At 45.4% G+C, this 24,094-nt stretch overlaps 2 protein-coding genes across 2 annotated transcripts; both read left to right on the top strand.

Annotated features, from left to right (window-relative positions):
* Positions 1 to 6,357: 6,357 nt before the first annotated feature.
* LOC136117766 (uncharacterized) lies at positions 6,358 to 7,431 on the top strand. Its single transcript, XM_065868733.2, has one exon. It carries the CDS (start codon positions 6,358 to 6,360, stop codon positions 7,429 to 7,431), a length of 1,074 nt encoding a protein of 357 aa, XP_065724805.2.
* A 7,346-nt stretch (positions 7,432 to 14,777) lies between these two features.
* LOC139353428 (uncharacterized) lies at positions 14,778 to 15,851 on the top strand. The gene has a single exon (XM_070997612.1). The coding sequence runs from the start codon at positions 14,778 to 14,780 to the stop codon at positions 15,849 to 15,851; it is 1,074 nt and encodes a 357-aa protein (XP_070853713.1).
* The last annotated feature ends 8,243 nt before the right edge of the window (positions 15,852 to 24,094 follow it).

Below are 24,094 nucleotides of genomic sequence, written 5' to 3'. Positions count from 1 at the left end.
GCTTTTTTCTTGGGAGGTTTGTGGGCGTTAGAGTGGGCGTAGCAAAATTTCAATCGATAGGTACTGACAAGACTAATACATTTCAGTTAAAATTTTCTATCTAGCATCAAAACTGTAGGAGCCACCTTTTTGGGCGGCTTGTGGGCGTTAGAGTGGGCGTGGCAGTCTACTGAAACAAACTTGCGCTGCGTAAGAAGCTCAGGAATCTGCACGCCAAATCTCAATAGCCTAGCTCTCATAGTTTCCGAGATCTCAGCGTTCATCCGGACAGACGGACAGACGGACAGACAGACAGACGGACATGGCTAGATCGACTCGGCTAGTGATCCTGATCAAGAATATATATACTTTATGGGGTCGGAAACGCTTCCTTCTGCCTGTTACATACTTTCCGACGAATCTAGTATACCCTTTTACTCTACGAGTAACGGGTATAATGACAGACAATGCAAATTCAATGTTGTACACACAAAGAGGAAACAACTATCGCGGTAACAACTTCAGAAATAATAACCGTGGTAGAAGTAATAACCGTGGTTGTTCGTAACCAAGGTGACTCGGCTCAGTCTAGCATGGTTGCGAACACGGGTCAAACGCACGCAACCCCCAACACGACGGAGTTGCAAGTTGTCAGCGAGCGTTCTGCTCGACCAATGCAACTTATACGAAACAGCGACCAGGCGCACAGTAGCAGCACAATATAGTGCCGACGCTGTAAGTATTGAACAGTCGGTCACGACTCAGTGGGTCAGCAGCAACAAGCTGCATACTGCTGTCATTGCAGCGTAGACGACCAGTCTACTGACCAGAATCGAAGCTAGGTCAACACAAATGTAGGTGAACCCCAACATGAGGCGTAACATATTAAATAATATATGAACCCAAGTTCCGGGTCGTGATAGTATTTAAGCTCTGATCAACAGCTCAATAAAGTCAGCTACACTCTCACAAGTCTTATTACTTCTATCACCTAAAGACTCTTGTCAACTCAACCTAACACAGTTCGATCGCCTGTGGTCCGGCACCATACTACCCTAGCTATCTGTGTCGCGACGCGAATCGTCCCCGTGCTCTCTAGTGTCCCCGTGCTAGCGACAGGTGTGTCATTATCCTCCTTGTCCCACGGCGTGACCTCAACACACTGTTGATCCCCGGTTACACGAGCATTCGATAACTCTACTCACACAGCCCATATCGCCTGTGGTCCGGCACCGTGATACCCATAGTCACCCGTGTCGCGACGTGATCCGACTGCAATAAACAGCGTCCCCGTGCCAGCGACGAGCTTCTATACCCCTCCTCGTCCCGCGGAGTGACCCGACCTTGTCCATCTAACTTAGGCAAGAACATTGGTGACCCCGAGGTGATCCTTTACCAACGAAGGATCACACTTCAGCATCCGCCTTCCACATAGGCAACACACACGCCGGCTTGCACAGGTAAGACGTTCTTACACAACCACCTGTCAAGCCTAGCTTAAGAATCGCAGTCAGCAAAGACTTACTGAATACCTGCACTATGTCGACCTCATTCATTGAGCAGACAAACTAAACCAGAATCGATTTACACAATCGATTGTTAGACGACCAAAACGAGCTGCAAGGAAAAATACAACAGCTTATTAAGAATTATGGCAAGGATTCTGCCGACCGACGCCTCCGAGAGGGCTATTATGCCGGTAGATTAGAACAACTAAGGGAGCTCTGGCAACAATTTTGTGATCTGGATGAAGAGGTCCAGCAAGCGGCACTACCCACGGGAAGTGAATACTCCTCACGACTAATAGCACTTAAGGAGCTGGTCGAAAAATATCAAAAGGTCTTCCTGGACAACATACCGACTGGAAGCGATCCACCGAAGGCCCCCAGACGAACCTCACCCAACATCAAGATCACAACAGGAGAGCAAGTAAAGCGAAGCTCCAAAATTGACACGGTAACTCGACAGTTGCAGAGAGGATGCAACAAATTGGAATCATCATTAACATTGGCCTCAAACGCTCCAACCGTCACCCCAGCCCTACGAAGGCACCTGGATCTCCACTGGGCATTACTGAGGCAAGCCCACGATGAATTGGATAGCACACCTGGGGCCGCAGCTCGGGCAGAAGCAGAGATAGCCCAATTCCACACGTTATATGAGGAATACGAAATGAACCTGCTTCGAGAAAACGATGCGCCAATGAGCCTAAACTTGGCACTTCCGCCAATTAGCATTCCGGAATTCAATGGCGAGTATCTAGACTGGCCACGGTTCCATGACCTTTTTGTAGAGTTAGTACACAATAAACCATATTCGGCCAGCCAAAAACTACATATTCTACAAAGCTCACTTCGTGGTGAAGCGAGGAACGCCTTGACAGACTTAGCCTTCTCACAGGGTGGCTATGACGACACCTGATTGCGGTTAAAGGCCAGGTACCAGAACGGAAAGATACTAGTATTCGCCGCCATAGCAAAAATCATTGTCTATAAGCCTATAGATGGCTCTTTACGCCAACTCAGAGCCTTATATGACACGATCAAGAATTCAATGAGTACTTTAAAAAACCAGGAAATCTGCACAAAGAGCTGGGATCCAATTATAGGGTTCTTAATGCGGCGAAATCTAGATCAGTATACGTTAGCCGCTCTCGAAGATTCAGCTCACTTACCGACAGAAGTCCCGTTGCTGGAAAGTGTTTTAGCCTTTTTAGAACGGCGATCCGGCATGTTTGAAACATTGGATGGGACATACCAAAACATTGGTATCACGAGATAACAATTGTAAAATTTGCAACATAGGCTCACACCGGCCATTATCCTGCAACATGTTTCGAAGAATGGATCCGGACAACCGTACGCAGGCAATAACGAAGATTGCAGGCTGTGCCAACTCTCTGTCAAACTGCCATAAGACAAACAGCTGCCCGTCGCCAATGACCTGTCGTTTTTGCCGTCAACGGCATCATTCCATGTTGCACAAACATCCAGAACCCACGGCGCCGGTTGTTGACATTGCTACCCGCGATCAACCATTGCAAGCGATGGATGGATGTTTCAGGTCCAAATCAGCAAACCCCAATGATCAACAAGGTGTCTGCTTTGGCGCTCGACCAACAGCCAAATACGAACGTATTACTCGCCACAGCCATTGTGGCAATACAAAGACAAACCGCAAAGCGAGAAAATTGTCGCGCAATCATCGATCTTGGCTCTCAGCTAAATCTCATATCCAGAGGGATGGCGGATCAACTTGCTCTCCCCACCTTCAGCACATCGCAAGGTGTTCAAGGAGTTGGACAATAGGCGCAAGGATCTTCGTCATGGACACGTGTGCTGCTGTCATCGTTAAGGTCGAACTTTCAGAAGGAGATTGTTGTGTTTATCTTACCACAACTGACGAAAAACTAACCGTCGGAATCCATAGATGAAGGACCTTGTATTCCGAGCACGGTAGTGCTGGCGGATCCGGAGTTCGGTCAACCCGGAAGCATAGATTACTTCTGGGAGCCAAGGAGTACTCTCGATTGATAAGACTCGGACTTATCGATTTGGGGGATGATCAGCCAACTCTACAAGAAACCTCTCTTGGGTGGATTGTGTCCGGCGCAGTGAGGCGACGAGTGCCAGCAGCCATAGCAGGAAAGGTCATGACAATAACCTACAAAAATGTTGGAAGCTAGATACGTTTAACACTGAGGTACCAGCAATGACAGTCCAAGGGAGGCTTTGTGAACAAAGCAAATTCTGCCCGGATCAACGACTAATGGTAAGGCTGCCGTTCGCAGAAAATCCAACGGAACTAGGAAAAACATTAGCTTTGGCTCAACGGAGATTTTCCAGCATAGAACGTCGGTTAGAACGGGATCCAACAATGCTAGAAGGATACATGAGTTTTATGGATGAGTATGAACGTTTGAATCACATGATGGAGTTACAGCTTTCCAGTGTACCCCCCACCATTGCGTCATAAAACCAGACAGCTCCACCACAAAATTAAGAGTGGTCTTTGACGCTTTGGCGCCTAGCTCAACAGGAAGGAGCCTTAACAACATCCTAGGGTCGGGCCGACTGTTCAGAGTGATTTGCTATCAATTTTGTTACGGTTCGGGCTTACCGGTTCGTGTTCACAGCAGACGTGAAAAATGTATCGACAAATCTGGGTTCATCCTCAAGACAAGGGTTATCAACTCATAGTATGGCGACGAAACCCACTAGAAAAAATGCGTTACTTCCAAGAAGAAGATAAATTCCAAGGACGCGCGATGCCATACGACAAGGGACAGTCACAAAACGAGTTCTGTGCTCTGAATTAGGAAAAATATTTGATCCACTAGGGTTACTATGTCCTATAACGACAGCAGTAAACATATTTATGCAGCGACTATGGCAAAAATCGTTAGGCTGGGAACGTTGCCTAGACTAGAATTATGTGCAGCGGTGCTAGGAGCTGAGCTAGCAGAAAGAATAAAAAGGATCTACGGATAAGGATCGATGAAGTCCAATATTGGATGGACTCTACAATAGTGTTAGCATGGATATACGCAACAGCATCATCATTTCATACGTTCGTGGCAAACCGAATTGCTCGGATTCATGAACTATCAAATCCGGAGCAATGGGTGCATGTAGCATCAGAAGACAACCCAGCGGACCTTGCGTCAAGAGGATGTTCAGCAACACAGCTTAAACGAAACGAGTTGTGGTTTAATGGTTCGCCATTTGTGACAACGCACCAAGAAGTCTGGAAACAACGGACCCAGAACAACGGACTTTAACCAATCACGTCCAGAGTCTAATCAAAATCGATGATTGCACCTCGGAAATCAGTCACCACGGGTCACTTGACACGCTGGTAGGAATAACAGCCTGGATGTTGCGTTTTGGAAACAATTGTCGACCAGACAATCAGAGAGAAGCAGGACCAATAACTCCGGAACACCGAGCAAAGGCGTTACAACTAATAGTGCGACAGATACAACGAATAGCATTCCAGCCCACTATAATTCAGTAGCACAAGAACGGTTGTGTGGCAGTATCAGATCCTTACCGGTCATTAGACCCGTTTCTGGACAATACCAAGGTACTACGAGTAGGAGAACGACTCCAGAACTCAAGTCTAGCATTCGATGAAAAACATCCTATGTTGCTGCCGGCAGGTCATGAAGTAACACGGCTCATATTTGAGAACAAGCATCGGCAGCTTAAGCATTGTGGCCCTCAGGCACTGTTGGCAAACACGCGACAACAATTTTGGACGATCAAGAGAAAACAACTCGCATGGACGACAGTACGACGCTGCATCGCCTGCTGCCGAACTCGGCCAAGGTTGTTTACTACGGACCATTTTTTGTGCATTACAAAATCCGAGGAAAGAAACCCCATAAGGTCTATTTAGCCATTTTTTGTTGTTTCACCTCCAAGGCAGTACATTTAGAAGTGGTGTCGGATCTAACCACTCAAGCGTTCTTGGCAGCACTTAAAAGATTTAATGGAAGGAGAGGAGTCGCAAGGAGCATCTATTGTGACAACGCCACGAATTTTGTCGGGGCGAAGAACGAGTTGCGAGAGTTAAAAACCACGATGTACTCGGATGAGGCTCGAGAGACAATTACTATAACATGCTCGCAGTTAGGAACAGAATTCCATTTTATCCCACCACGGGCACCTCATTTCGGAGGACTGTGGGAAGCGGCTGTGAAATCAGCAAAACATTTGTTGATCCGCACGGTGTCAACGGCAGATTTGACATATGAAGAATTAGAAACAGTGATTTTCGACATAGAGGCAATATTAAACTCACGGCCTCTTACTCCCATTTCTTCTAGCCCACGCGACCTGTCTGCATTGACTCCAGGACACTTCTTGATCGGAGGACCAATAGCCGCATCTCCCGACATTCATAACAAGGAGGTACGATCGGGTCTAGTGACAAGATGGAAACAAGTAGACAAGGTCAGACAGGATTTCTGGAAAAGATGGAGCCACGAGTACCTGCAGGAACTACAAAACCGATCAAAATGGACAAGAAAACAAAAAACGGTTGCCGTAGGAGACCTAGTGGTGATAAAGGAAGACAATATGCCACCATTACAGTGGCCACTTGGGAGAATAGTGATGGTACACGCAGGAAAGGTCGGTGCAATCCGAGTCGTCAGCATCCGGACTTCAGCAGGAGAATGCACGAGAGCGATTCATCGGCTGGCGGTGCTACCACTAGACAATCAAAGGGCACCCGAAGAAGTGACAAAGGGTGTCAGAAGATCCCCAAGGCTATGTTCCAATTCATAGTGCTGCTGGCCATTGCCAACGCCATCCAAGCCCATTACCTAATAATACGGGAACATATGTAGAATTAAGAAATAGAATAGCTCTGATGTCAGCAGAATGGACGATCATATCATATTTTGATCTACGGCTGTTAGCGCAGGAAATAACTGCGTTTAAGAAAAATATTGAAGAATTATCAACCTGGTGCCTTCGAGGCGGGTCATGTCCAACAATAATACAGGTGCTCGAACAAGAGGCCAGCGAGCTATACGATGGTCAACAGCTATTCAATCATCATCGACAACGGAGAGGAGCCCTGAATCTGGTAGGAAATCTCACCAACGGACTATTTGGAGTTTTAGACTCTCAGTATGCGCAGAATATGGAAGAGGTCATCCGCAGAATCCAAGCTAAGGAATTGCACAACACGCATTTACTCAAGAATCAGACGTCGATCTTAGACAGCAAAATAAACGTGATGAGAACGAGTAATGATGAAATGGAACGCAGGGTAAGACACATGGAAACACACGTCACAGACCTCGAAAATACCATACGAACTGGGAACATAGCGCAGGTGTCATCAGAACTAACATTAATAACAGGGCATATTAAGAGGACACAGACGGCAGTCATCAACATCATAACCGGATTAAAAAGGGGCATAGTCAGCCCAGCATTAATCTCCGTAAGTCAGCTGCAAAAGGAGCTTACAAACATACAGGCCCATCTCCCGAAGGGGAGGCGGCTACGTGTTACACATGAGACTATGCATGATATCTATCAAGTGATGGTATCAGAAGTCCAGGAATTGGACAACACCCTCATATTCCATACTAAAATACCATTAGTGGACGAAGAGGAGTACGACGTGTATCAATTGACGCCAATTCCAGTAGCCACCCAAGATCATATAATCACAACGGAGACAGAAACCAAATATCTAGCGATTAGTGATCATCGAGATCGACACTTCGCACTTACTGTGGAAGAGCTGAACCAATGCACGTTGTCAAAGGGATTAATGCTGTGCAATATAAAACAAACGACGTTGGGTCAAGCGCACGAGCAGTTCCAATGCGGCCTGGCAGCCGTTCAATCTGAACAAAAATTCAGCTGCAAACCCGAAAAGATCAACACGACAAGCATATGGTACCCTCTTGATGCTCCAAATTCTTGAATTTTTGCTACAACACAAGAAGTAACACTAACCTATGTTTGCGGGGAGGAACGAGGAAAAATACAAGTGTATAATAACGGAATCGTGACAATGAATGCGGACTGCATTGCAAGGAGTCCAGTGGTTACGCTACAGGGACACCCAGCGTTAAGGTCGACAATAGAGAAAAAACCAGCGACAATTATTACACGTTTGTTCAAGAAACCAATACAGGAGAGGCAGCAAGACACGACCATACATAGCAATACATCGAGCAACCTAAATCATCTGCAGGGAGAAGTCCATCATCTTCAGGAGCAGCTAGACAGAGGGGATTCGGAGGCAACTACGAATACGCAGGTGAACTACGTTAAACCAATCTCCATTGCAGCAGGGCTCGTAATATCACTGCTGCTAGCAGCAATTTGTTTACTCATCAGAAAAGGTAATCAATCAAGAATATGTCAACAAGAGAACGTCGCAGAACAAAGCGTCACTTCCCCAATACCTATGGGTAAAATTGCTGACGACAACGGAATAATAAAAAAAAAAAAAAAAAAAATGAATAAAATACAAAAATTTCATTACGATGTAAGAATACATTCAGTTGTGAAGTAAATCAAAATAAAAAAAAGGAGGTCACTACTCATGACCCGAATCACTAGTGGAGTCGTAATACATCTCCAGAGGATCGGCGTCCGGCACTGGAGGACCACGCAGGGTAACGGCAAGCACAGCCAATCGAACAACAGCAAAACGATTGTTAGGAAGAAAGATTAAGGAGCCGTCGTGGACCGTCACAGTCCGATTGGGAGGATAGCGCAGACCATCTTTAATAGGGCCACATGAGGTACGGATCGAGACCGTACGGCGTTTAAGACGTACATAGAATCCTGGGATATTATCCAGTAAAGACCAACAGGTGGGAATACAAGTATAGCGCATCGAACCGTCCAGATCCAAAACGACTTCGCAATGGTCTTCAAGCACCATTGCGACAAACTGAGACCCAATAACAAAGAACACCGCAGTTTTATAGATGATTAACGAGACCTCAGCAAAAAATATATATACATATGTAACAGTAGAAAAGCAATTTATTAAGTATTAAACACTAACAAAGGCAGATCCAATATCGCATTCAACACCGGAATCTGATTCATCATACCAGGATGACACGTCCGCACGCAAAACAGGACTGTCACTACGGTGCAAGGCCAGGACAGCACGCCGAAAAAGCAAGACAGACCCATCGTCCAATAAGAGAAAGGACTCGGGATGAAGTTGGACCACACGACCAGCTGGATATCGTAGGTTGTGCCAAACAAAACAAATCGGACTACGTATCCAAAGTTAATTTCCTCGACGAAAGATGTTAGGACCAATTGGATAAAGAAGATGCAGTCCTTGTGGGAGACGTGTAGACTCCTCCGCACATGCGAACTGAAACACGAGATCCGTACAAGGAACGAGCGACATGTCGACAACTGACAAATAGTGGCTACTCTCCGCTTTTATTGACGAACCCGTCAATGGGTGGGAGAATGTTCGTAGCCAAGGTTACTCGGATCGTTCTAGCATGGTTACGAACATGGGTCAAACGCACGCAACCCCCAAGACGGCGGAGTTGCAAGTTGTCAGCGAGCGTTCTGCTTGACCAATGCAACTTATACGAAACAGCGACCAGGCGCACAGTAGCAGCACAATATAGTGCCGACGCTGTAAGTATGGAACAGTCGGTCACGACTCAGTGGGTCAGCAGCAACAAGCTGCATACTGCTGTCATTGCAGCGTAGACGACCAGTCTACTGACCAGAATCGAAGCTAGGTCAACACAAATGTAGGTGAACCCCAACATGAGGCGTAACATATTAGATAATATATGAACCCAAGTTCCGGGTCGTGATAGTATTTAAGCTCTGATCAACAGCTCAATAAAGTCAGCTACAAATCTAAACACTCACAACTCTTATTACTTCTATCACCTAAAGACTCTTGTCAACTCAACCTAACACAGTTCATCGATCGCCTGTGGTCCGGCACCATACTACCCTAGCTATCTGTGTCGCGACGCGAATCGTCCTGTGCTCTCTAGTGTCCCCGTGCTAGCGACAGGTGTGTCATTATCCTCCTTGTCCCACGGCGTGACCTCAACACACTGTTGATCCCCGGTTACACGAGCATTCGATAACTCTACTCACACAGTCCATATCGCCTGTGGTCCGGCACCGTGATACCCATAGTCACCCGTGTCGCGACGTGATCCGACTGCAATAAACAGCGTCCCCGTGCCAGCGACGAGCTTCTATACCCCTCCTCGTCCCGCGGAGTGACCCGACCTTGTCCATCTAACTTAGGCAAGAACATTGGTGACCCCGACGTGATCCTTTACCAACGAAGGATCACACTTCAGCATCCGCCTTCCACATAGGCAACACACACGCCGGCTTGCACAGGTAAGACGTTCTTACACAACCACCTGTCAAGCCTAGCTTAAGAATCGCAGTCAGCAAAGACTTACTGAATACCTGCACTATGTCGACCTCATTCATTGAGCAGACAAACTAAACCAGAATCGATTTACACAATCGATTGTTAGACGACCAAAACGAGCTGCAAGGAAAAATACAACAGCTTATTAAGAATTATGGCAAGGATTCTGCCGACCGACGCCTCCGAGAGGGCTATTATGCCGGTAGATTAGAACAACTAAGGGAGCTCTGGCAACAATTTTGTGATCTGGATGAAGAGGTCCAGCAAGCGGCACTACCCACGGGAAGTGAATACTCCTCACGACTAATAGCACTTAAGGAGCTGGTCGAAAAATATCAAAAGGTCTTCCTGGACAACATACCGACTGGAAGCGATCCACCGAAGGCCCCCAGACGAACCTCACCCAACATCAAGATCACAACAGGAGAGCAAGTAAAGCGAAGCTCCAAAATTGACACGGTAACTCGACAGTTGCAGAGAGGATGCAACAAATTGGAATCATCATTAACATTGGCCTCAAACGCTCCAACCGTCACCCCAGCCCTACGAAGGCACCTGGATCTCCACTGGGCATTACTGAGGCAAGCCCACGATGAATTGGATAGCACACCTGGGGCCGCAGCTCGGGCAGAAGCAGAGATAGCCCAATTCCACACGTTATATGAGGAATACGAAATGAACCTGCTTCGAGAAAACGATGCGCCAATGAGCCTAAACTTGGCACTTCCGCCAATTAGCATTCCGGAATTCAATGGCGAGTAACTAGACTGGCCACGGTTCCATGACCTTTTTGTAGAGTTGGTACACAATAAACCATATTCGGCCAGCCAAAAACTACATATTCTACAAAGATCACTTCGTGGTGAAGCGAGGAACGCCTTGACAGACATAGCCTTCTCACAGGGTGGCTATGACGACACCTGATTGCGGTTAAAGGCCAGGTACCAGAACGGAAAGATACTAGTATTCGCCGCCATAGCAAAAATCATTGTCTATAAGCCTATAGATGGCTCTTTACGCCAACTCAGAGCCTTATATGACACGATCAAGAATTCAATGAGTACTTTAAAAAACCAGGAAATCTGCACAAAGAGCTGGGATCCAATTATAGGGTTCTTAGTGCGGCGAAATCTAGATCAGTATACGTTAGCCGCTCTCGAAGATTCAGCTAACTTACCGACAGAAGTCCCGTTGCTGGAAAGTGTTTTAGCCTTTTAAGAACGGCGATCCGGCATGTTTGAAACATTGGATGGGACATACCAAAACATTGGTATCACGAGATAACAATTGTAAAATTTGCAACATAGGCTCACACCGGCCATTATCCTGCAACATGTTTCGAAGAATGGATCCGGACAACCGTACGCAGGCAATAACGAAGATTGCAGGCTGTGCCAACTCTCTGTCAAACTGCCATAAGACAAACAGCTGCCCGTCGCCAATGACCTGTCGTTTTTGCCGTCAACGGCATCATTCCATGTTGCACAAACATCCAGAATCCACGGCGCCGGTTATTGCCATTGCTACCCGAGATCAACCATTGCAAGCGATGGATGCTTCAGGTCCAAATCTGCAGACCCCAATGATCAACAAGGTGTCTGCGTTGACCCTCGGCCAACCGCCAAACACGTACGTATTACTCGCCACAGCCATTGTGGCAATACAAGGACAAACCGCAAAGCGAGAAAATTGTCGCGCAGTCATCGACCTTGGCTCTCAGCTAAATCTCATGTCCAGAAGGATGGCATATCAACTTGCTCTCCCCCACAGCACATCACAAGGTGTCCTAGGAATTGGAGAAACGGCGCAGGGATCTTCGTCATGGACACGTGTGCTGCTGTCATCGTTAAGGTCGAACTTTCAGAAGGAGATTGTTGTGTTTATCTTACCACAACTGACGAAAAACTAACCGTCGGAATCCATAGATGAAGGACCTTGTATTCCGAGCACGGTAGTGCTGGCGGATCCGGAGTTCGGTCAACCCGGAAGCATAGATTACTTCTGGGAGCCAAGGAGTACTCTCGATTGATAAGACTCGGACTTATCGATTTGGGGGATGATCAGCCAACTCTACAAGAAACCTCTCTTGGGTGGATTGTGTCCGGCGCAGTGAGGCGACGAGTGCCAGCAGCCATAGCAGGAAAGGTCATGACAATAACCTACAAAAATGTTGGAAGCTAGATACGTTTAACACTGAGGTACCAGCAATGACAGTCCAAGGGAGGCTTTGTGAACAAAGCAAATTCTGCCCGGATCAACGACTAATGGTAAGGCTGCCGTTCGCAGAAAATCCAACGGAACTAGGAAAAACATTAGCTTTGGCTCAACGGAGATTTTCCAGCATAGAACGTCGGTTAGAACGGGATCCAACAATGCTAGAAGGATACATGAGTTTTATGGATGAGTATGAACGTTTGAATCACATGATGGAGTTACAGCTTTCCAGTGTACCCCCCACCATTGCGTCATAAAACCAGACAGCTCCACCACAAAATTAAGAGTGGTCTTTGACGCTTTGGCGCCTAGCTCAACAGGAAGGAGCCTTAACAACATCCTAGGGTCGGGCCGACTGTTCAGAGTGATTTGCTATCAATTTTGTTACGGTTCGGGCTTACCGGTTCGTGTTCACAGCAGACGTGAAAAATGTATCGACAAATCTGGGTTCATCCTCAAGACAAGGGTTATCAACTCATAGTATGGCGACGAAACCCACTAGAAAAAATGCGTTACTTCCAAGAAGAAGATAAATTCCAAGGACGCGCGATGCCATACGACAAGGGACAGTCACAAAACGAGTTCTGTGCTCTGAATTAGGAAAAATATTTGATCCACTAGGGTTACTATGTCCTATAACGACAGCAGTAAACATATTTATGCAGCGACTATGGCAAAAATCGTTAGGCTGGGAACGTTGCCTAGACTAGAATTATGTGCAGCGGTGCTAGGAGCTGAGCTAGCAGAAAGAATAAAAAGGATCTACGGATAAGGATCGATGAAGTCCAATATTGGATGGACTCTACAATAGTGTTAGCATGGATATACGCAACAGCATCATCATTTCATACGTTCGTGGCAAACCGAATTGCTCGGATTCATGAACTATCAAATCCGGAGCAATGGGTGCATGTAGCATCAGAAGACAACCCAGCGGACCTTGCGTCAAGAGGATGTTCAGCAACACAGCTTAAACGAAACGAGTTGTGGTTTAATGGTTCGCCATTTGTGACAACGCACCAAGAAGTCTGGAAACAACGGACCCAGAACAACGGACTTTAACCAATCACGTCCAGAGTCTAATCAAAATCGATGATTGCACCTCGGAAATCAGTCACCACGGGTCACTTGACACGCTGGTAGGAATAACAGCCTGGATGTTGCGTTTTGGAAACAATTGTCGACCAGACAATCAGAGAGAAGCAGGACCAATAACTCCGGAACACCGAGCAAAGGCGTTACAACTAATAGTGCGACAGATACAACGAATAGCATTCCAGCCCACTATAATTCAGTAGCACAAGAACGGTTGTGTGGCAGTATCAGATCCTTACCGGTCATTAGACCCGTTTCTGGACAATACCAAGGTACTACGAGTAGGAGAACGACTCCAGAACTCAAGTCTAGCATTCGATGAAAAACATCCTATGTTGCTGCCGGCAGGTCATGAAGTAACACGGCTCATATTTGAGAACAAGCATCGGCAGCTTAAGCATTGTGGCCCTCAGGCACTGTTGGCAAACACGCGACAACAATTTTGGACGATCAAGAGAAAACAACTCGCATGGACGACAGTACGACGCTGCATCGCCTGCTGCCGAACTCGGCCAAGGTTGTTTACTACGGACCATTTTTTGTGCATTACAAAATCCGAGGAAAGAAACCCCATAAGGTCTATTTAGCCATTTTTTGTTGTTTCACCTCCAAGGCAGTACATTTAGAAGTGGTGTCGGATCTAACCACTCAAGCGTTCTTGGCAGCACTTAAAAGATTTAATGGAAGGAGAGGAGTCGCAAGGAGCATCTATTGTGACAACGCCACGAATTTTGTCGGGGCGAAGAACGAGTTGCGAGAGTTAAAAACCACGATGTACTCGGATGAGGCTCGAGAGACAATTACTATAACATGCTCGCAGTTAGGAACAGAATTCCATTTTATCCCACCACGGGCACCTCATTTCGGAGGACTGTGGGAAGCGGCTGTGAAATCAGCAAAACATTTGTTGATCCGCACGGTGTCAACGGCAGATTTGACATATGAAGAATTAGAAACAGTGATTTTCGACATAGAGGCAATATTAAACTCACGGCCTCTTACTCCCATTTCTTCTAGCCCACGCGACCTGTCTGCATTGACTCCAGGACACTTCTTGATCGGAGGACCAATAGCCGCATCTCCCGACATTCATAACAAGGAGGTACGATCGGGTCTAGTGACAAGATGGAAACAAGTAGACAAGGTCAGACAGGATTTCTGGAAAAGATGGAGCCACGAGTACCTGCAGGAACTACAAAACCGATCAAAATGGACAAGAAAACAAAAAACGGTTGCCGTAGGAGACCTAGTGGTGATAAAGGAAGACAATATGCCACCATTACAGTGGCCACTTGGGAGAATAGTGATGGTACACGCAGGAAAGGTCGGTGCAATCCGAGTCGTCAGCATCCGGACTTCAGCAGGAGAATGCACGAGAGCGATTCATCGGCTGGCGGTGCTACCACTAGACAATCAAAGGGCACCCGAAGAAGTGACAAAGGGTGTCAGAAGATCCCCAAGGCTATGTTCCAATTCATAGTGCTGCTGGCCATTGCCAACGCCATCCAAGCCCATTACCTAATAATACGGGAACATATGTAGAATTAAGAAATAGAATAGCTCTGATGTCAGCAGAATGGACGATCATATCATATTTTGATCTACGGCTGTTAGCGCAGGAAATAACTGCGTTTAAGAAAAATATTGAAGAATTATCAACCTGGTGCCTTCGAGGCGGGTCATGTCCAACAATAATACAGGTGCTCGAACAAGAGGCCAGCGAGCTATACGATGGTCAACAGCTATTCAATCATCATCGACAACGGAGAGGAGCCCTGAATCTGGTAGGAAATCTCACCAACGGACTATTTGGAGTTTTAGACTCTCAGTATGCGCAGAATATGGAAGAGGTCATCCGCAGAATCCAAGCTAAGGAATTGCACAACACGCATTTACTCAAGAATCAGACGTCGATCTTAGACAGCAAAATAAACGTGATGAGAACGAGTAATGATGAAATGGAACGCAGGGTAAGACACATGGAAACACACGTCACAGACCTCGAAAATACCATACGAACTGGGAACATAGCGCAGGTGTCATCAGAACTAACATTAATAACAGGGCATATTAAGAGGACACAGACGGCAGTCATCAACATCATAACCGGATTAAAAAGGGGCATAGTCAGCCCAGCATTAATCTCCGTAAGTCAGCTGCAAAAGGAGCTTACAAACATACAGGCCCATCTCCCGAAGGGGAGGCGGCTACGTGTTACACATGAGACTATGCATGATATCTATCAAGTGATGGTATCAGAAGTCCAGGAATTGGACAACACCCTCATATTCCATACTAAAATACCATTAGTGGACGAAGAGGAGTACGACGTGTATCAATTGACGCCAATTCCAGTAGCCACCCAAGATCATATAATCACAACGGAGACAGAAACCAAATATCTAGCGATTAGTGATCATCGAGATCGACACTTCGCACTTACTGTGGAAGAGCTGAACCAATGCACGTTGTCAAAGGGATTAATGCTGTGCAATATAAAACAAACGACGTTGGGTCAAGCGCACGAGCAGTTCCAATGCGGCCTGGCAGCCGTTCAATCTGAACAAAAATTCAGCTGCAAACCCGAAAAGATCAACACGACAAGCATATGGTACCCTCTTGATGCTCCAAATTCTTGAATTTTTGCTACAACACAAGAAGTAACACTAACCTATGTTTGCGGGGAGGAACGAGGAAAAATACAAGTGTATAATAACGGAATCGTGACAATGAATGCGGACTGCATTGCAAGGAGTCCAGTGGTTACGCTACAGGGACACCCAGCGTTAAGGTCGACAATAGAGAAAAAACCAGCGACAATTATTACACGTTTGTTCAAGAAACCAATACAGGAGAGGCAGCAAGACACGACCATACATAGCAATACATCGAGCAACCTAAATCATCTGCAGGGAGAAGTCCATCATCTTCAGGAGCAGCTAGACAGAGGGGATTCGGAGGCAACTACGAATACGCAGGTGAACTACGTTAAACCAATCTCCATTGCAGCAGGGCTCGTAATATCACTGCTGCTAGCAGCAATTTGTTTACTCATCAGAAAAGGTAATCAATCAAGAATATGTCAACAAGAGAACGTCGCAGAACAAAGCGTCACTTCCCCAATACCTATGGGTAAAATTGCTGACGACAACGGAATAATAAAAAAAAAAAAAAAAAAAATGAATAAAATACAAAAATTTCATTACGATGTAAGAATACATTCAGTTGTGAAGTAAATCAAAATAAAAAAAAGGAGGTCACTACTCATGACCCGAATCACTAGTGGAGTCGTAATACATCTCCAGAGGATCGGCGTCCGGCACTGGAGGACCACGCAGGGTAACGGCAAGCACAGCCAATCGAACAACAGCAAAACGATTGTTAGGAAGAAAGATTAAGGAGCCGTCGTGGACCGTCACAGTCCGATTGGGAGGATAGCGCAGACCATCTTTAATAGGGCCACATGAGGTACGGATCGAGACCGTACGGCGTTTAAGACGTACATAGAATCCTGGGATATTATCCAGTAAAGACCAACAGGTGGGAATACAAGTATAGCGCATCGAACCGTCCAGATCCAAAACGACTTCGCAATGGTCTTCAAGCACCATTGCGACAAACTGAGACCCAATAACAAAGAACACCGCAGTTTTATAGATGATTAACGAGACCTCAGCAAAAAATATATATACATTTGTAACAGTAGAAAAACAATTTATTAAGTATTAAACACTAACAAAGGCAGATCCAATATCGCATTCAACACCGGAATCTGATTCATCATACCAGGATGACACGTCCGCACGCAAAACAGGACTGTCACTACGGTGCAAGGCCAGGACAGCATGCCGAAAAACCAAGACAGACCCATCGTCCAATAAGAGAAAGGACTCAGGATGAAGTTGGAACACACGACCAGCTGGATATCGTAGGTTACGCCAAACAAAACCAATCGGACTACGTATCCACAGTTGATTTCCTCGACGAAAGATGTTAGGACCATTTGGATAAAGAAGATGCAGTCCTTGTGGGAGACGAGTAGACTCCTCCGCACATGCGAACTGAAACACGAGATCCGTACAAGGAACGAGCAACATGTCGACAACTGACAAATAGTGGCTACTCTCCGCTTTTATTGACGAACCCGTCAATGGGGGGAGAATGTTCGTAACCATGGTTACTCGGATCGATCTAGCATGGTTACGAACACGGGTCAAACGCACGCAACCCCCAAGACGACGGAGTTGCAAGTTGTCAGCGTGCAGAACACACGACCAATGCAACTTATACGAAACAGCGACCAGGCGCACAGTAGCAGCACAATATAGTGCCGACGCTGCAGGTATGGGACAGTCGGTCACGACTCAGTGGGTCAGCAGCAACAAACAGCATACTGCTGACATTGCAGCGTAGACGACCAGAATCGAAGCTAGGTCAACACAAATGTAGGTGAACCCCAACATGAGGCGTAACATATCAGATAATATATGCACCCAAGTTCCGGTTCCAAGTTCAATAAAGTCAGTTACAAATCAAAACACTCACAAGTCTTATTACTTCTATCACCTAAAGACTCTTGTCAACTCAACCTAACACAGTTCATCGATCGCCTGTGGTCCGGCACCATACTACCCTAGCTATCTGTGTCGCGACGCGAATCGTCCTGTGCTCTGTAGTGTCCCCGTGCTAGCGACAGGTGTGTCATTATCATCTTTGTCCCGCGGCGTGACCTCAACACACTGTTGATCCCCGGTTACACGAGCATTCGGTAACTCTACTCACACAGTCCATATCGCCTGTGGTCCGGCACCGTGATAGCCATAGTCACCGGTGTCACGACGCAATCCGACTGCAATAAACAGCGTCCCCGTGCCAGCGACGAGCTTCTATAACCCTTCTCGTCCCGCGGAGTGACCCGACCTTGTCCATCTAACTTAGGCAAGAACACTAACATCAACTAAGCCCCAGAAAATTCACAAGGAAAAGATAAGAAGACTAATGGCCAAATTCGGCCATTGCAAGGAGACGAACCATTAGCACAAATCAACTTAGGCACAGCAAAAATAATCCAGACACACAAAACACTCATAAATATAGTAAGGCTACAAGAATATCAGGAAGCGATAGAGAACATAGAACAAACACTTAGAGATGTAGTAGAGGATACAGAGACAAAAGACCTCGTTAAAGAACTAAAGAACAAGTTACAAATGATAAGAACAAGGTTAGAAGCGATATGTCCCAAGAGAAGGAAAGCAAGAGGGTTAATTAATGGTTTAGGTTCCGTTGTCAAGTCCATAACAGGAAACCTAGACGCAGAAGATGCAGAAAGGTTAGAAGAAGAATTAAGGAAGATGCAAGAAGAAGAGAGGAGATTGAGAGAGGCCATGAATTCACAGGAAAGGACAGGCAGTAAGTTCAGCATAATGTTTAAGAACTTGACAAAATTTATAAATGAGGAACAAAGCAGAGTAACCACGTTTATAAATAATTACAGGAATGGAATAAGCAAAACGTTTTTAGAAGAAGATAAGAGGATTAATAGGCTAGAGTACATCGACAGAATTTCAGTAACAATAGATATGCTCGGATTCAATTTAAACGATGTAGCTGAAAGTTTGTTATTGGCAATGATGGGATTAATCTCAAAATGTATATTCGACAAACAGGAAACAACTAAATGCGTACAAGAACTAGAAGACCAGGGTATGCAGATACTATCAGAAGAACATATGTACAAGTTTCTAGAACTTAAAGCGATAATGAATAAGACAGACTTAATATTTGCAATAAAATTACCCATTTTTAGAAAAGGAACGTATTCTTTGCATAGAATTATATCGCTACCTATGAATAAGACAGAATTTGTAATAGCACCAGAATACGTAGTAATTAATAACGAAGAAATGTACTATTATAAAAACAAATGTCTGAAAATTAAAAATTTATATATATGTAAGAACGACAAAATTGTAAACCAGATTAATGAAAATTGCCTTAAAAAACTGATCAGCGGAAAGGAAGCGGACTGCGAGACAAGAGATGCAGGGCTCATAACCAGGATTTTTGAACCAGAAGAGGGATATATTGCAATTTTCAACGGAGAAAATGTAAAGTTGCAAACAGACTGTGGACAAGAGAGAACGGTGAATGGATCGGCATTAATCACATTTAATGAATGCAAAACCATGGTGAACAACGTCCAGTATGAGGCGGTACAGAGGCTTGGCACTGCAAAGCTAAAACTGGAGATACCTCAAATCGAAACTATCAAAAAGAGTAGAACAACCCAAGAATTGGGAATACACGAGCTAAAGATGGAAGATATCGAAACGAAGCTACAGATCAACAGAATTCAAACGGGAACAGCAATACACACAACAGCGACGTATACAATGTTAACCGTGTTACTGATAGTGGTGTTGTCCGTAGCCTGTTTTTCAAGAAGGACGACCACCTTCACACCAGATACACCACTTGCGACGTTCACCCCAACTATTGCTCCAACTGCCACCTTCACACCTACCATCGCTCCATTATGGTCGGTAGTTCAGTCTGGGGGGGGAGGAGTTACCGCCTCAGCACTTACCCTCGGCGGTCCCCCACCGAAACCCCTACGGCAGCCAAACATCTAGCAGCCAAATACATTGTTGGCAACAAAGTTGCCAACCAAACACAAACATCGGGGCCACTTCGGATCCAAACCCCACCCATGCATCCGCTCCGATTTCGATTCCATTCCGCTAGGTCAGCATAATTACAAGTAAACATTTAGGCATTGAAAGACGAATATTAAAATAAAGAATTCAGTTTGCAATTGATGATCAAAGAACACACTACTGGGTACTCGTAATTATTGGGAAGCTCCCCTGAACCAATGCGGACTAACTTCTTAAAGACAACTCGCGCATTACCAGGCCGTTATAATTATAAGAAATAAGATTAGGGGACCAGCAAGAGCGCTGCTGGTATCGTACAATACAGTGTTTAATTTTGATGCCATTTTGGCTAGATTAGACTGCTCTTACGCAGATAAAACGTCCTTGCGGGGATCAAACTCTTATGCAGAACTACGATGAGGTTGAACGAAAGTTAACCCTTGTGACAAACAAAATCGTTTTGACACATGACACAGAAAGAGCCACACTGCTCAATACTGAGATCAGTTGTGACGCCCTGCATTTATTTATTTCGGGTCTAAAGAAGTTCTTAAGGGCGGTCGTATTTCCAGCACAGCCCAGAGATCTGCCACCAGCACTGGCACTAGCTAGGGAGGCAGAGGCCAGTATTGAACGATGTACATTCGCGGCCACATATGCCAGGGCTGTCGAGCAGAGAAATCAGAATACTGACTTCCACAAGGGCCAACAGCGAGTTAGGGAACAATCGCGGCCAGGAAAAAAATCCCTATTTTTTCAAAAAACAAAATAAAAATCAAAACAATGATTATGGCGCAGACAGGACAACTGGATGGATTGGGGTACACCAGAGCAGGCCCCAGAGACCATGGATGTAGATCCATCATTTTCTAAGCTTAAACATCCGTCAAATTTTAAACCATCCCAGGGGAATAATACACAATCTCCCACTGCTCAAAACCCAAAAAGACCAAACCTTTCGGAAAGAATGACTGGTCAGAGGCGCCAACGGATAAACAACGTAGAGCAAGCTGCTGAGGAAGAACAGGATTATGAAGGCGGGGCCGCAGCCGCACTGAATGCAATTGAGCAGGACAACGACTCACTTGACTCTGGCGATCTTCTCAATTTTTTAGAGAAAGGTCCCGCTTACCGTTCATTGAGCGAAGGTTGGCGGGGAGAACTAAGAAAATTGTAATAGATACTGGGGCGGCAAAGAATTACGTGAAGCCCGTAAAGGAGCTAAAACACATAATGCCTGTCAACTCCCCATTCACTGTGAGTACCATACATGGCTCCAGTAAAATAAAAAACAAATGCCTAATGCATATAAGTTAACACCGGCCAAACGCCCCCTTCCCCTCACCCCCTCTCGACCACGTTACTGGACACCGCATCTCTCTCATCACCCCTCTCGGCCACCCGCAAACTAGGGCTTATTGCCCTCACGCCTCTCGGCCACCCAGCAACACCAAAACATTCGAGTGGCTACAATTTCAAGTGGCTACAATAATGCAGCCGCTAAGTTATGGTACCAGCAGCGATGGAGCAGCAGCGATGCAGCAGCAGAGACAACGTCAGCGACGCAGCGACGGCGGCGTCAGAGCGACAGCACAGCGACAGAACGTCAGCGGGAGAAGTGCAACGGCAGCAGCGCGACAATGCAAGAGCGGTCAGCGCCCGCTAGCTGCCTCAGCTATAGCCGCCGCTACCCCTACTTATCGCTGCGCCCTAACGGAAATGCAGCGTTAGCATATGGGACTTAGCAACACATTGGGAAAAATACCCAAAACCGCTGCCATCGGCATCGGGTTTCCGGAGCCGCTCTGCCAACGTTATGCTGACGGGCGGTACCGTCCAAGCCAACCAGCAACTCGAGGAATGACTTTAGTTTTACTTGCATTTGTACCCCTGACCACCCTAGACATACCAACTTGAATAATAAAACCAATTGTAACGTTAAAGAACGTTTACTGATTTATTCTAAAGTAAATTCGTAAACTAAAATACAAAGGCTTAGAAGGAAGAAGACGAAGAAGTCAACCCAAGAGAAGGAACCGCAATGAGACTGATCTTAACTAGGTAATATCGGGGAGAATCCTCCCCCCTCTGGCCATGTCTGGCCATAACTTACATAAACCCAAGCTGAGTAATAAACTTTACTCTTGATTTCAAACTCAAACTGAGCGGCAGCGTTCTTATTTTCTGCCGGAAAACAACCAAACACTTGGCATTACGCTCATCAATACTTAACTGGCGCAGTCGAACGGCCCTTCCAGGATCAGGAGACCAGAAGGGAGAGCCCACAGGAATATGAAGATAATTTTAGTGTAAGTTAATATAGGTAAATACGCTAAAAAGAAATAGAACAAGTGTGGAGGTGAAAAGAAAAATAATATGGATAGCAAAAGACAACAGTGATGGTGCAGTATGAAAAGCAAAATATATAAATACGCAATACACAAAAAAAATGGAAATAAAGATATATATAACAAGGAAAAACGCTATAGTCGAGTACCTCGACTATCAGATACCCGTTACTCAGCTAAATGGAGATATGCAAGCAGCAAAGCGAGATTAAAATGCGCCACCTACCGGCGGTATACAGATTTAAGCGTTATGGGCGTTAGAGTGGGCGTGGCAAATTTTTTTTTTGGACCAATCGATAGGTATTGTCGAGACCAATACATTTCAGTTAAAATTTTTTATCTAGCATAACAATTTTGGGCGTCACAGGTTTTCGCGGTTTGTGGGAGTTAGAGTGGGCGTGGCAAATTTCTTTTTGGATCAATCGATAGGTATTGACGAGACCAATACATTTCAGTTAAAATTTTTTATCTAGCATGAAAATTGTGGGCGTCACAGTTTTTCGCGGTTTGTGGGCGTTAAAGTGGGCGTGGCAAACTTTTTTTTGGATCAATCGATAGGTATTGATGAGAACAATACATTTCAGCTAAAATTTTTATTCTAGTATCAAAACTGTAGGAGCCACAGTTTTGGGCGGTTTGTGGGCGTTAGAGTGGGCGTGGCACTGTGCTGAAACAAACTTGCGCTGCGTAAGAAGCTCAGGAATCTGCACGCCAAATCTCAATAGCCTAGCTCCCATAGTTTCCGAGATCTCAGCGTTCATCCGGACGGACAGACAGACGGACAGACGGACAGACGGACAGACGGACAGACGGACAGACGGACATGGCTAGATCGACTCGGCTAGTGATCCTGATCAAGAATATATATACTTTATGGGGTCGGAAACGCTTCCTTCTGCCTGTTACATACTTTCCGACGAATCTAGTATACCCTTTTACTCTACGAGTAACGGGTATAAAAATACATATAAAGTGAAGTTTTTCCGTTGTTCAGTGCGAACACGGATATAAGAAAGATGAATAAATATTAAAATGCAAACAACCCAAAAAGTTCAGGGCGAACTTAGTGCAATGTTCAAAAAGTGAATGGTAAATCATCTCTACAATTTTTTTTTAATGAAAGCCAAATCATTTAAAAATAAAAAAACAAAGTGCAGTAATTTAACATCTCTACAGCTACGGTTGTGATGGTAAATTAAATAAGAGCACTAAAAATATACAAATATATAAGAAATAAAAACAAAGTATACAAAAAATAAAGATTAAACAATTACACATTATTTTGCCCACACTGCTATTCCATAAAACTAAAGTCAAAATTTTTTCAGACATTCTTCACCTCCACACAAGGAATCACCAAATACGATATAAGTAAACTTTAATACGTAAGCGATAAATTAATTCTAAGAAATTACCGAAATAAGAAAGTAAAGAGTAGATGTCGAAACTCAGTAAAGTAAAAAATATAGTTCCAAGTAGCAGAATCAGAACTAGACAGAGTGCAAGTTTGCCAGACATTAGGGAAGAACCTATTATTGCTGATCACGCGCATCGAGGAAATAGCTGACCGCGCGAGTTGCCGCTGATGTCTTCCTCATGACATCACCTCTACCTAAACCCCTCGGGCATTGTCCCACTAGCGGAGATGCCATTCAACCCGGACACCAAACCGCCGACACAGCAGACGGGATACCGAACCGAGTAAACAACTGGGCCACAGGCATCCGGCCGAGAACTGCTGACCTAAGGAGTTTCGCAATCTCAACATATGTACCCCACTCCCAAGTTAGCTCTCATTTGTATACTCAGAACAGAATAAAATCAGTCGAAGAGTGACACTCGATCAGAGAAGTTTATCTTTGTCTTTATTTCATT

The sequence above is a fragment of the Drosophila suzukii genome, chromosome X, assembly GCF_043229965.1.
Source record: "Drosophila suzukii chromosome X, CBGP_Dsuzu_IsoJpt1.0, whole genome shotgun sequence".
Lineage (NCBI taxonomy): Eukaryota > Metazoa > Arthropoda > Insecta > Diptera > Drosophilidae > Drosophila > Drosophila suzukii.
This window is presented reverse-complemented; position numbering and strand designations above follow the sequence as displayed.

Excerpts from the sequence above, each read along its gene's own strand:
- LOC139353428 (XM_070997612.1), top strand. The coding sequence starts at position 14,778 with ATGTCAGCAGAATGGACGATCATATCATATTTTGATCTACGGCTGTTA.
- LOC136117766 (XM_065868733.2), top strand. The coding sequence starts at position 6,358 with ATGTCAGCAGAATGGACGATCATATCATATTTTGATCTACGGCTGTTA.